This window comes from Argiope bruennichi, chromosome 10 (genome assembly GCF_947563725.1).
Source record: "Argiope bruennichi chromosome 10, qqArgBrue1.1, whole genome shotgun sequence".
Lineage (NCBI taxonomy): Eukaryota > Metazoa > Arthropoda > Arachnida > Araneae > Araneidae > Argiope > Argiope bruennichi.
Genome location: NC_079160.1, coordinates 119,945,012 through 119,960,921, shown reverse-complemented (window position 1 = coordinate 119,960,921; position 15,910 = coordinate 119,945,012). Strand labels below are relative to the sequence as shown.

Below are 15,910 nucleotides of genomic sequence, written 5' to 3'. Positions count from 1 at the left end.
ATGGATCTAATTAGATGTAGATCTGATGAGAGCCTAATTAGATGCAGACTAGATCCAAGCCTAATTAGATGCAGTTCTATTTAAATGTGGATCTAATAATATGATAGATCTGATGCTCGCCTAATTAGATGCAGATGAAATCAGATCATATTACATGCAGTTCTACTTAGATGCAGGTCTGATGTAGGCCTAATTAGATGAAGATCTGAACAGATGTAGTTACATGCAGTTCTAATTAGATGCAGATCTAATAATATACAGACCTGATTCAGATCTAAATAGATGCAGTTCTATTTAGATCTGAATCAGGCCTAATTAGAACTGCATCTAAATAGATTATTATATGCGGATCTGATGCCGGTGTAATTAGATGCAGGTATGATGAGGGCCTAATTAGACGCACACCTGATCCAGACCTACTTAGATATGGGTCATATTAGATGCAGACCTCATACGTGCCTAATAAGATGCAGACTTGCTGCAGGCCTAATTAGTTGCAGATCTATTTAGATGCAGTTCTATTTAGATACAGGTCTGATGCGGGGTTAATTAGATGCAGACCTGATTCAGATCTAATTAGATGCAGACCTGATTCAGATCTAATTAGATGCAGATTTATTTAGAGACGCGCCTTATATGAGGATCTGATGTCGGCCTAATTAGATGCATGTATGATGACGGTCTAATTAGATGCAGGTATGATGTCGACCTACTTAGATATGGGTAATATTAGATGCAGACCAGACTTGCTGCAGGCCTAATTAGATGCAGGTCTGATGCGGGTCTAATTAGATGCAGCCCTGATTCAGATCTAATTAGATGCAGATTTATTTAGAGACGGCCCTTATTATATGCAGATCTGATGCCGGCCTAATTAGATGCAATTATGATGATGGCCTAATTAGGCGCACATCTGATGCAGACCTACTTAGATATGGCTTGTATTAGATGCAGACCTCATACGGGCCTAATAAGATGCAGACTTGCTGCAGGCCTAATTATAGGCAGATCTATTTAGATGCAGGTCTGATGCGGTTCTAATTAGATGCAGCCCTGATATAAATTTAATTAGATGCAAACCTGATTCAGATCTAATTAGATGCAGATTTATTTAGAGACGGGCCTTATTATATGCGGATCTGATGCCGACCTAATTAGATGCAGGTATGCTGAGGGCCTAATTAAACGCACACCTGATGCAGACCTACTTAGATATGGGTGATATTAGATGCAGACCTCATCGTGCCTAATAAGATGCAGACTTGCTGCAGGCCTAATTATAGGCAGATCTATTTAGATGCAGTTCTATTTAGATGCAGGTCTGATGCGGGGTTAATTAGATGCAGACCTGTTTCAGATCTAATTAGATGCAGACCTGATTCGGATCTAATTAGATGCAGACCTGATTCGGATCTAATTAGATGCAGACCTGATTCAGATCTAATTAGATGCAGATTTATTTAGGGACGGGCCTTATTATATGCGGATCTGATGCCAGCCTAATTAGATGCAGGTACGATGATTGCCTAATTAGACGCACACCTGATGTAGAACTAGTTAGATATGGGTAATATTAGATGCAGACCTCATACATGCCTAATAAGATGCAGACTTGCTGCAGGCATAATTAGATGCAGGTCTGATGCGGGTCTAATTCGTTGCAGCCGTGATTGAAATCTAATTAGATGCAGCCCTGATTCACATCTAATTAGATGCAGATTTATTTAGAGACGCACCTTATTATATGAGGATCTGACGCCGGCCTAATTAGATGCATGTATGATGAGGGTCTAATTAGATGCAGGTATGATGTCGACCTACTTAGATATGGGTAATATTAGATGGAGACCAGACTTGCTGCAGGCCTAATTAGATGCAGGTCTGATGCGGGTCTAATTAGATGCAGCCCTGATTGAAATCTAATTAGATGCAGCCCTGATTCACATCTAATTAGATGCAGATTTATTTAGAGACGCACCTTATTATATGAGGATCTGACGCCGGCCTAATTAGATGCATGTATGGTGAGGGTCTAATTAGATGCAGGTATGATGTCTACCTACTTAGATATGGGTAATATTAGATGGAGACCAGACTTGCTGCAGGCATAATTAGATGCAGGTCTGATGCGGGTCTAATTCGTTGCAGCCGTGATTGAAATCTAATTAGATGCAGCCCTGATTCACATCTAATTAGATGCAGATTTATTTAGAGACGCACCTTATTATATGAGGATCTGATGCCGGCCTAATTAGATGCATGTATGATGAGGGTCTAATTAGATGCAGGTATGATGTCGACCTACTTAGATATGGGCAATATTAGATGGAGACCAGACTTGCTGCAGGCCTAATTAGATGCAGGTCTGATGCGGGTCTAATTAGATGCAGCCCTGATTGAAATCTAATTAGATGCAGCCGTGATTCAGATCTAATTAGATGCAGATTTATGTAGAGACAGTCCTTATTATATGCGAATCTGATGCCGAACTAATTAGATGCAGGTATGATAAGGGGCCTAATCTGACGCAAACCTGATGCAGACCTATTTAGATATGGGTCATATTAGATGCAGACCTCATCGTGCCTAATAAGATGCAGACTTTCTGCAGGCCTAATTAGATGCAGGTCTGATGCGGGGCTAATTAGATGCAGACTTGTTTCAGATCTAATTAGATGCAGATTTATATAGGGACGGGTTTTATTATATGCGGATCTGATGCCGGCCTAATTAGATGCAGGTACGATGAGGGCCTAATTAGATGCACATCTGATGTAGACCTAGTTAGATATGGGTAATATTAGATGCAGACCTCATACGTGCCTAATAAGATGCAGACTTGCTGCAGGCCTAATTAGATGCATGTCTGATGCGGGTCTAATTAGATACCGACCTGATTCATATCTAATTAGATGCAGACCTGATTGATATCTAATTAGATGCAGACCTGATTCATATCTATTTAGATGCAGACCTGATTCATATCTATTTAGATGCAGACCTGATTGATATCTAATTAGATGCAGCCCTGATTCAGATCTAATTAGATGCAGATTTATTTAGAGACGGGCCTTATTATATGCGGATCTGATGCCGGCCTAATTAGATGCAGGTATGATGAGGGCCTAATTAGACGCAGGTATGATGTAGAGCTACTTAGATATGGGTAATATTAGATGCAGACCTCATACGTGCCTAATATGATGCAGACTTGCTATAAGCCTAATTAGATGCAGGTGTGATGCGGGTCTAATTAGATGCAGCCGTGATTCAGATCTAATTAGATGCAGATTTATTTAGAGACGGGCCTTATGATATGCGGAACTGATGCCGTCCTAATTAGATGCAGGTATGATGAAGGCCTAATTAGGCGCACATCTGATGCAGACCTACTTAGATATGGCTTGTATTAGGTGCAGACCTCATCGTGCCTAATAAGATGCAGACTTGCTGCAGGCCTAATTAGATGCAGGTCTGATGCGGGTCTAATTAGATGCTGACCTGTTTCAGATCTAATTAGATGCTGACCTGTTTCAGATCTAATTAGATGCAGACCTGTTTCATATCTAATTAAATACAGACCTGTTTCAGATCTAATGAGATGCAGATTTATTTAGAGACGGGCCTTATTATATGAGGATCTGATGCCGGCCTAATTAGATGCAGGTATGATGTAGACCTCCTTACATGTGGGTAATATTAGATGCAGACCTCATACGTGCCTAATAAGACGCAGACTTGCTGCAGGCATAATAAGACGCAGACTTGCTGCAGGCATAATTAGATGCAGGTCTGATGCGGGTCTAATTTGTTGCAGCCGTGATTGAAATCGAATTAGATGCAGCCCTGATTCAGATCTAATTAGATGCAGATTTATTTAGGGACTTGCCTTATTATATGTGGATCTGATTCCGGCCTAATTGGATGCAGGTACGATGAGAGCCTAATTAGACGCACATCTGATGCAGACCTATTTAGATATGGGTTATATTAGATGCAGACCTCATTCGTGAATAATAAGATGCAGACTTGCTGTAGGCCTAATTAGATGCAGTTCTATTTAGATGCAGGTCTGATGCGGGTCTAATTAGATGCAGACTTATTCAGATCTTATTAGATGCAGACCTGATTAATATCTAATTCGATGCTGACCTGATTGAGATCTAATTAGATGCAGACCTGATTCAGTTCTAATCAGATGCAGATTTATTTAGAAACGGGCCTTATTATATGCGGATCTCATGCCGGCCTAATTAGATGCAGGTATGATGAGGGCCTAATTAGGCGCACAGCTGATGCAGACCTACTTAGATATGGCTTGTATTAGATGCAGGCCTCATATGGGCCTAATAAGGTGCAGACTTGCTGCAATCCTAATTAGATGCAGTTCTATTTAGATGCCGGTCTGATGCGGGGCTAATTTGATGCAGACCTGATTCAGATCTAATTAGATGCAGATTTATTTAGAGACGGCCTTATTATATGCGGATCTGATGCCGGCCTAATTAGATGCATGTATGATGAGGGCCTAATTAGATGCACACCTGCTTAGATATGGGTCATATTAGATGCAGACCTCATACGTACCTAATAAGATGCACACTTGCTGCAGGCCTAATTAGATTCAGATCTATTTAGATTCAGGTCTGATGCGGGTCTTATTAGATGCAGACCTGATTCAGATCTAATTAGATGCAGATTTATTTAGAGACGGGTCTTATTATATACGGATCTGATGCCAGCCTAATTAGATGCACACCTGCTTAGATATGGGTCATATTAGATGCAGACCTCATACGTGCCTAATAAGATGCACACTTGCTGCAGGCCTAATTAGATTCAGATCTATTTAGATTCAGGTCTGATGCGGGTCTTATTAGATGCAGACCTGATTCAGATCTAATTAGATGCAGATTTATTTAGAGACGGGTCTTATTATATGCGGATCTGATGCCAGCCTAATTAGATGCAGGTCTGATGATGCACACCTGATGAAGACTTCATTTGATGTGGATCATACTAGATGCAGACCTCATACGGGCCTAATAAGATGCAGAATTTCTGCATGTGTAATTAGATGCCGTTCTAGATTCGGATATAATTAGATGCAGATCTGATGTGGAGCTAATTAGATGCAATTACATGCGGTTCAAATTTGATGCAGATCTAATTAGATGCATGTCTGATGCGGGCCTAATAAGATGTAGACCTGATTCTGATATGTATTTAGAGGTGGGCCTTACTGGATGCAGTTCTATTTTGATGCATATCTGATGCGGGCCTAATTAGATGCAGATCTGATCAGAGATGCACATATGATGCTGTATTATTATCGAAACACAAAATTAAGATGTACTTTTTATTATTTATGAAACACTGTACAACCATCGATTTTCATTATCAAAGATAGATAGATAGAAACACTCTAGATTTCAGAAATGATATCAAATGGCCACATTTCCTTCACCGTACAGCAACCGGAGCTAAATTTTGCCGTAATATATTCGGTGAAAAATAATTTTAATCAATGATTGATTTGCACCACTTTCAAAACAAACAGATTTTCAACACTGTTAAGAGCTAAAACTGCCAGCTCCAAAACACTAGAATCTGAATTTTTTTTCACTTTAAATTGTTTAGACATAAAAAAAACCTTAACAAGTTTTATCTATACTACCATTATCTCCATTTCTTTCAAAAATGGACTTGCCCACTTTTAAAATAAACGCCTCATCTGCTGAATCAGATGTACAAGGGATGCACCATATAAAATATGCTACAAAACTTCGATAGAACGAGATGCTGAATTTAATATTATCGGTATGAAAACCGCAACGAGGAAGACCAAACGATTTCTGAAATATAAAATTATCCTTTATGTATGAAAAAAGAAGGTCTATTACATCTGAAAAATGCAAGGGAGGGATGGATTTATTACCATATATAACTCCTGTCCATCATGGACATTTTAAAATGTTAAATCCTGAATAAAATTCAATTTAATTATACCTACGTATAAACTGAAAATGTATAATTTCATTGAAATTCTTAATAAAACTGAATTGTTTTTTGTTATTTTATATTTTCTACAAGAATATTCTTTGTTTCGTTTCACTTTTTATCAAATGAATAAATAATTGTAAATTTTTGGATAATATTTTGTTTCTATTATTAAAATACAGACTGATGTAACTGAAATATTTTCCAATTAAATGAACGTTTACAATGATTCATTCATTTTGAAAGTGAGGCAAGTCCATTTAGTTATAATAAAACTCGTATTTTTTTAGTCAGCACTGTAAACACTATTGGATTATAAACTTGCATTATCTTTTACCACAAAATACAAAAATTATATCTATTAATACTTACCAATATTTTTAAATTTACTGAAATGCAAACCTTTAAATATCTCGCAATAAGAAAAAAAGGAACTTGCCCCATTTTCAAAATAAACGCCTCATATATGGTACAGCAAACATCATAATGTACTGCAATACTATATTACACATATAACAGTATGGATTCATTAACTAATAGAGTCACTCAGTATACATTCAATAACATACATCATTAACTAACAGAAACACAAATCGCTCATTCAATGAATCAGTGAATTAAAGAATAAATAAAGATTCTTTAAGAGATGCATTTATGCTATTTTAGCTACTTGTGTATTAATGCTATTTTAGGCTCAATTCAAGCGACTATTGAATGCTCAGACGAAAACCAAAAATGTTCTTTAAGCCTGATTAATAATCCAGAGCTCGATTTTTTCAAGGCTATTTAATTTAATCATTGGTGGTTATTCAATAGTTGGTTAAATTATACCAAGAAGAGTCTTCATTAGCTCATGAGCTGTTTTTAGAATTTATTATGAAGGGAGAAGGAGTAAACGATTTTCAGTCCACTTCTTCGTGAAATGTGGAATTTATTTTTGAGGACAAAAGCGAATGATTACGTAAAATCAAATCAATATACTTGAGTTTTTTGTTTTTGTTTTTAGTAGTTTCCTCCTCCCCCCTCTCCCAGCAGAACTACTCTTGAACTCCATCCTTCTTTCACGTTTGGCGAAATATTTTTGGAGCGTGACTTCCACTTCAATCCATATCTCGCATTGAAATGCCCAGATTTCGTTTCTTAAAATTGTGTTTTTCAGGTTCAAAAAGTATCCGATGCTTTTAGGTAATTTATTCTTTTTTACTAATCGTCATTGTATTCGATAACGAATAAAATCTAAAACATAGTCAGTTCTTTAGGAAATTTCAGTCAATATTTTTCAAAAATGCTTTTTAAATAACAAAAAAAGAAGGGAATTTCATCGATGGAATTCCCTTCAATCTATATTCTCATGACATACAACAAGTACTCAGCATCAATTTGATTTTGGAATACATTTCCCATTGTGTAGGATAATAAAGGACCATGGTATCACATTCCAACACAAGATAATAAATAGATGATTGTTTGATGACACGAGCAGTCCTGTTTGTCATGTGGGTGTTACATCGCACATACTGATTGTAATTTATATTTATATTTCAAACAGGTAATAATAAACGCCGATATATTTTACTGTTTCAGATTAGTAGACAATGTGCCCCGAAAAACGATCAGCAAATGCATAAAAAAGTGTATTTCAGAGTGATTTCAATTTTTTAAATTTCTAAATGATCAATAACTGAATAAAGGCTTCACACACGCTGTCACAGGATCGGCATGATATCAATATCGCAGTTGCTGTGAATATAATTGAAAAATTTCTATAAACCCGAAACAAATAAAAAAACTGCCAATTAAATTTATTATGAAAGTTACACTGGCAACGGTCCGATAATGTTTGATACTGTGAATGGTTCCAATAACAGTTTCGAGTAGCTGGAATCATTTTGACGAATCTTAGTTCGCATGAACTTCACACCTAAACTAAAAATATTTTGAGGTAAAAGAACACCATCTCAACAAGTTAAGGGTCGAGTGTTTGTTAATGGTTTGAATAGGTATAACAAATGAAACAAAAGGCATGAAGTTTGATTTTCATGAGTTAAACTTGTTAAATCAAAAATATGAGGGAATCAAATCCTCCAATTAAAGCCTTATAATGATAATTATCCCTAATCCTCCTATTCTTTAGAACTTAAATATAATTAAAGAACCAATAAACTTCCCACTCCCCACAAAATGTATTTAAAAGGATAGAGCGTTTGACACGAAATTTGATTCTCAAGTCTTAACTTATCCAACTAAAAATATGGTGGAAATAAATCTTCTTTAATAAACCCTTTAGGACTTAATTGCCTTTGGCTCCAAGAAATATTTGTTCAGAACAGCTGAAGCAACTTTGACGGAGATTAATAAACATTCTCTCATTTTACAACGTAGTAAAATGAGCCTAAACTCATCCCCATGCGCTGGGTGCTAGAGGAGGAGTCCTTGAAAGACATTTTACAAATGAATGAAAAAGTATGCATATTTCATATCCAGGGTTCCTGAAAAGTAAGATTTTTAAAAAGTCGGAAGTAGCGATAATAGAAGAATAAGAAATTTAGGATTTTATGTATAACTAAATAAAAAAAAATTCTACACTCTTAATTTCTAAATGATTTTATTAGAATTTAAGAATTTAAAGAAATAATAATAATTACACCAAGAATAATTATTTTTATTTCTTCCCCCATTTATTTTTACTATGTTTCTATCCTCCTACTTACTTTATTATCTAATAAGTGTGCAAATAGAATTAAAAACATTCTTTAATATATACAATTTCCCTCTTATTCTGGATATATGTAGCTTGGTCATTGATGATTTTTTTACACAAGTTTCAGTCATTTACAAGTTGTCATTCCGTATGTGTCAGTTTTATATAAGGGATGGATAAATCATGATAATCAACACTTACGCTGTTGCATTCCCTTCTGTTTTCAAATGAAATTAAAATGCTGCTCAAGCAATGAAATTGATTAATTCGACTTTTAGTAAACATTCTGTGCGTCTTTGAACAGTAAAAATGTGGTTTGCAAGTTTTCGCGAGGGAAATTTTAATCTTGAGGGCGATTCACATCCAAGAGCAATTAAAAAAAATAAAAGACGAAAAAGTTTTACTGTAGTTAAAGTAGTTACCTTCTGTTTTCAAATGAAATTAAAATGCTGCTCAAGCAATGAAATTGATTAATTCGACTTTTAGTAAACATTCTGTGCGTCTTTGAACAGTAAAAAAGTGGTTTGCAAGTTTTCGCGAGGGAAATTTTAATCTTGAGGGCGATTCACATCCAAGAGCAATTAAAAAAAATAAAAGACGAAAAAGTTTTACTGTAGTTAAAGTAGTTACCTTCTGTTTTCAAATGAAATTAAAATGCTGCTCAAGCAATGAAATTGATTAATTCGACTTTTAGTAAACATTCTGTGCGTCTTTGAACAGTAAAAAAGTGGTTTGCAAGTTTTCGCGAGGGAAATTTTAATCTTGAGGGCGATTCACATCCAAGAGCAATTAAAAAAAATAAAAGACGAAAAAGTTTTACTGGTTGAAAACTCGTGTCAAACTAAAGAGCTTGTAGAAAGATTAGGATTAATCACCAAACAATATCACTTCGAATGCATGGAATGGGAAAGATACAAAAGTTGTGGAAAATGGTTCCTCATAAATAGATGGAAGAAAACAAAAACCGAAGAATAGATACCTGCATGAAATTGCTTTCTCAGTACAAAAGAATTTTTTTTTTTTGCACAAAAGGAAAAATAGATTTTGTGGTAAAATCCTAAAGGCAGAAATGCATTGGTTGATCCAGACTAGTCATCAACATCAGTGGCAAAAAGAATATTCATACCAAGAAAATGCTACTGTGTGTCTGATAAGATTGGGAAGGAGCCATTGACTACGAGATTCTGGTACCTGGTCAAACAATCACGGTTGCACGTTACCAAGCACAGTTGATCAGTGAAGTTCAGCAGGGAAAAACATTTATGGATCAAGGAAGGCGGAAAGTGATATTGTTGAACAACAACTTTCTTCCACGTACTGCCAAACGAACGTAGGAACTCATCTTCTTTTTCTTCTTAGTTTTCTAGCATGCCGCTTATTCTCTAGACTTGGTGCCTGCCAATAATCTTTTATTCTCAATGAATTTCGTTAGTCATATTTATTTGAAAGACGAGAGGTTCACAAAAGTTGAAGATGTGTAAAAATGACTCTATGACTATTTTGCTTTGAAACCACCAAGTTTCTATCACTATTCTTCATCATCTAGCCAATGAATGGCAGAAGACCATAGATAGTAATGGCGAATATCTCGATTATTAATCTTCATTACAAATATATTTTCAATAAAATTAATATCGACCAAAAAAGACTAGTATTTGTTTGTAATTCCGTTTTTTTTTGTAACCGACAAGGTTTCGATAAGAAAAAGATCGAGCAACTCTATTAATTTTGAAGTAATTTGTATCTTAGCCGACTGAAGGAAAGACTTTTTGCCAAATCAAGTAAAAATGAATATATCAGATAAAGTATATAGCTTTAATGGAATGCAAAGTCATGATAAAAAAATAATTTTAATTATTTTCTATGCTTTAGTCTTTAAATGATTATAATATTGGAATCCATATTTAAAATTCACTACTAGATGGCGTCACAGAACAAGAATCAAATTTTAGTTATACTAATCAATTATGTGATTATTAAGTCCCGAAAATATTAAAATCATGAATTAACATGGGAAATATACAAACTTTAAGAATTTTAGAAACCTAAAATATCAGGAAATGAGTGAAAAATTCCATTTTTGCAAAAATAAAACGAATCAAGTGAAAAAAGAAATACGTAACACGTAACTGTTTTAAAAATAATGATAAGCAAAAAATAACCACAACTTCTAATGTATGTCCACTTTCCCCAACTTTTAATAATAAGATATCCACTTTGGCAGGCCAAATATTATGCCATCAATAAATAAGAAAATAAATAAGAAAGTCATACGTCGACAAACGTGACCCAGACATGCAAATATTAAGCAAGAAAACACTCTGTCCTTATCGCTGTATACCAGACTTACTTACACAGGTTTCATTTGGACAGATGGATTTGCTTACATTACAGTCCCGAAAGATTCAAAAACTCCGAATCTGTTTGACCTTGCACGATAAAAGCGTTTCTATTTTGGAAAGAGGGATGGATTGAAACAACACCAGGACCAAGGGGACTGGCCTTTTATTTTTTAACCGTATGCATATGATAGTTGATGAATTTACTAACTTACTTATTGTGGTTGATTTTATTATCGAAATAGATATCAATAGAAAAACATCGAAATAAGTTGTATACTTCAGAATAATTAAATAGGAAGAAATGCTCAAATTAAAGGGAAATCTTTTATGCACCTATATATCCTTTCCTTACTTAGTAAGTAGAATAGTTCTGGCATTCAGTCTTATAGATGGTTGATGAGTTCGGTTTCGCGGCTGTGAGGAAACAATGTCCACATTAGAAAGACTTGCAAAACTTTCAGCTTTTTTAAAGACAAATAACAGTTTTGCAGTATCTGTTTTCAGCTGGTAAATCACTTTTCTTTTTCTAAAATCACTTTAATTTTCACTTTTATCAATCACTTAATTCACTTAAATCATTTTTGTTTTCAGTCATTTTGAATGATGAGAACAAAAGCATCAACCATAATGGAAATATTAAATTTTGGGTTTCTTTTTTTTCTGTTTTGTATGGATTATTCATATAAAACAGAATTCATTCAGAATTATTTATATAATTGTCGTGTTCTATTTGAATAATTGAATCAAAGGTCAAAAAAGTAAAAAAATAAAGGCAGGAAATCAAATAGCAATCAGAAAATAATGTCGATAATTGACAAAAATAATTATTTTTAATGTTTCTAGTCTGAATCCATATTAATTGATGCTTAGTATAGCTGAAATATACAGGGTAACCATAATTATTTAGATGTTTAAAGTTCAGAAAAGAAGAATGAACAGGGCCACACACAATGCCATTTCTTATTCTTAATATTTACAACATAGAAATTATATAAATAAAAAAGAAAATATAACTAACAAATAAAAAATGCAACAAGAAAGAATAAAGCAAAACTGAAAAGAAACTGAAATAAAAAGAAGAAGAGAGCTTAAAGATAAAAACACATGAATAAAAAATGGAGAAAATGTAAAATACAGACGATCCAAAAAGAGTAGAATAAGCAATTTTTTTCCTTAACTGTTGCAACTAGTCATATACTTCCAAATGCAAAGTTTTTCCAAAGAAGGCACTCAAATATATGTAAATGTTTTGACTTCTGCAGAGGAAGATAGTAAATTTTTTTAAAAAAGTAAAATATTTTCACACTCAACTATAAGGTAACCTAAGTTTCGTATTTCTATCAATAAAATTTGCTGAGACATTAAAAAGTAAATTCAATGACATAGATTTTTTCCATACTTCTGACCGGTGTTTGAGGCTTTCATTATAATTTTTAGGGGTATTGTACGCATTAAGAAATATTAATAAAAGGGTGGGATCAGAAAAATAACAACGTATTAATTAAATATCTTTCATTAAATTAAAAAAATGATCAGATATATAATCACAAATAAAGAATGCATTTATAAAAAAAAATGCCAAAAATTCAAAGTGATAGTTTTGAAAATGACGGTTTTTATCTGGGTTAAAGCAACATCTTTATATCCAGACTGCATTTCCCAGAAAAGAAGAATATAGGTGTACCAAAGTTAGGCCCTAAAAGTAAAAATTAAATCTAGATGCCGATTCTAGATTTAATTTTAGATTGTATGGATTCAGTTTTTACTTTAAAATATTCTGCACTCTGTCGGTTTTGTAATGATTATTCGGAAACTAACAAGAAGGGTAAATTGGAAAAATAAGGCAAATTGTCGATTTCTACATCAAATGTATAATCCCTAGAAATCGTGGATAATATGCTCCGCAATTATCGAGAAAAGATGTTAAAGCCATTATTATTATTTTTAAGCTATTTAAAAGTTTAGGTTAAAATTTTATAAACTCCTTTCTGAGCGGCATTTACTGCCTAAGAAGTGCTTATGTACCAAATTTGACAGCTCCAGGTCCAACAGCCTTTTATGTAGAGTAGTTTAACAGATTTTTTTTTAACTATGCATGTCAGAAAACGTAATTTACAAACATCATTTATAAATAGTATTATGTTAAAAAACGGAGAAAAGAAATCAATCAACAAAAAGTCAATCCATGTAACTAGTGTAATCCTGATTCAAAATTCATAGATAGAAATCCACATTTCTCATTTTAGGGTTCCGTTTTCATCGGAACCCCCCCCCCCCCCCAAAAAAAAAAATGAAAATCATTTACAAAAGATAAGGAACCCCATTCGCTGGCGAGTTCGTTGTTGCTCATGGGAACCTTTTATTGTTCTATTATTATTTATTCATTTCTCTGGTGGCAGCGCCAAAAGATAACAATAAGATGCATTTCTAAAGTCTTACATATAGTCCCGATTTCTTTATTTGTTATGCAAAGAAGATAATATGTATTCCTTTTAAGAACAGAATCACAAAATTCTTTCGCAAAAGATGTATTCATAGTCCGAAAAGTTCCTAAATTGATTATCCACTGTATTTTAACACATAATGCATTTCATGAACAATGCATAAAGTTTCATGCTTTTAAGAATTTTCAAAATCAGTTTTTTTGGCATTTCGAAATTTTTGTTTCATCCAATTGTCATGCAAGCATTTTCCAAATGTAATTTCAAATTCTTACCTCTGATTTGACTGGATGTCAAGGTGGGTCTTGAAGTATCCTGAAAGAAGAAAGGGTGACTTTTAGCTAACAAAACTAAAAAATAAATATACAATTTACAAAAAGTTATTTTCCTTAGAAATCGAAATATTTAAAAAGTTATACATACCTATTGCAAATATATATATATATATATATATATATATATATATATAAACCCACACACACACGCGCATTGAATAGTGTTCTCCTACATTTCTCACTAACTTTCCTATTTGAAAGGAAGCTATTTACTTCTTATAAAAATGCAGTTTGCCCGAAAAGCATACATCGCAAAAAATTTCATACATATCAAGTTTTATGTCAAAGAAATGGAAAAAAGAACACTGTAAGAAATGGCTGTTTTTGAAAGTAAAGCCTTTCTTTGATGCACATTACATGTTGCATTCAGAAGTCATGCTGTTTTATAGTGAAAAATGTCCCCACCCCCTTTTTTTCTTGAAACCAGCTTTCCGGTTGTAGTTGACTCAATTTTTATTCAGTATTAAAAAGCTCTCGTTTCTTTCCACTGAAAACGTTCTTTTCCTTCGCTTGCTCTAAGGAAAAATTCGCTCTTTTCAAAAGTAAGGAGAATCGCCATGTGAAATAAATTTATTTAAAAAAAAAATGACTTTTACACTTCTGCGTCACATATTTAAAAATAATTCTAATTAAAAATAATTTATAGAAACATATCTTTATTAATGTACTAAACAGAGGAACATTCCTTTTTATTATTTTGTAATATTTAATTCTGATGCTAATTTTTCACAAACTTGTCACCGGATGGCAACATAAGCATGAATTCAAAATTTAGTTTTATTAAGCGATGAATTACTTTCTGGAAAAAAGTAAAATAGTTTATCATCTCAAATATCAGTTTCCCCTGACAACTCTTCAAGAAAGCATCCCATTTCCATATATATTCGAGAAAAGTGAGATTTCTAACTTAGGCTCTCCAAAATCGCTTTAACCATCATTATTTGTTATACTTTTATTTCACCATACATTTTTGTCTCACAGATGGTTAAGTATACATTTTTAGATAAACCATCAAAAACTGATACATTTCCAGTTCATCATGAGTTCTTGTTTCATAAACTTGGCAAAATGTACCATCAGGAGATATTTCACTTCCATTTCATCATGAATATTTGTCTGATGAACTTGGTTAGATATACCATCAAGACATTTTTCACTTCCACTTTATATTAGTTTTTTGTTTAATTAATTTAACATGTATATTAAAAAATCAAATTTAGTTATTGATATAGATGATGCAATGTGAAATATTATAGGCTAATTCTCCGCCGATCCTAGAGTGAAGAGGTAACACTATTACTACAAATAATGTACAATATCTTCACTATGTTGGCCTATATTCTGAATGCCGTCCAATGCTGTCATGATATCATAAGAATATTGTTTGTTATTTTGTGCTATATAAGGAAAGTCATCTAGCAAGACTAGCTTGGCGAAGTTAGAGCAGCCTCCACATGCTCAGCCATTTTAATACTTATTTACTGGTCAGGAATATATAAAATTCCTCAGTAGAATCCATCTTAACGCTTTTCTTCGCGCATTAAAGCTTCTAATCACGCATCTAATTAGCAGGTAAACTAAAGCATCTTGACTAGGGATCAAAAATGTTTTTTCCTAGAGAGTCATTTTTAGAATTACATTTACATAACAATAACGGAGCCTAATATCAGCAACTGAATTATGAAATACTAGCCGCCTTTGGCGACCAGCCGATTTGCCAATCTTAATGTTCGTTAAAATTTTAAAAATTAAATATTTTATGCAATTCCTACTTTAATAACTTCTTCATCAAAATATTTTAAAACTTCAAATTTTGATAGTCATATAATTTACTCATAATATTATAAAGGCCTTCAGTCATGACGTAATATGTATCTCTCGAAGTTTCTGTTAGCTCCCGTAGAATTTATGCTTTAAATTAAAGTGGAAAGGATGAATCTGCAATTAATATAATAATATTTTTTACTGAAACAAAGCATTTTTTTAAATAATATGATTACTGAAAACAGAGTCACTGAGCTTTTAAACTTTATGGCACTAAAGAATATATGTCTTAATTTATATAATATCTCAAGAATTTGTTAATAAAAT

The 15,910-nt window shown here is 33.5% G+C and overlaps 1 protein-coding gene across 1 annotated transcript in view; it reads right to left on the bottom strand.

Moving 5' to 3' along the window:
• LOC129987761 (uncharacterized) overlaps positions 1-15,910 on the bottom strand; it is a 185,002-nt gene that overhangs the window by 12,746 nt on the left and 156,346 nt on the right. The window contains exon 4 of the mRNA XM_056095701.1: positions 13,760-13,799. Within this exon, the coding sequence (XP_055951676.1) occupies positions 13,760-13,799 (40 nt within the window). The remainder of the gene's footprint in view (positions 1-13,759; positions 13,800-15,910) is intronic.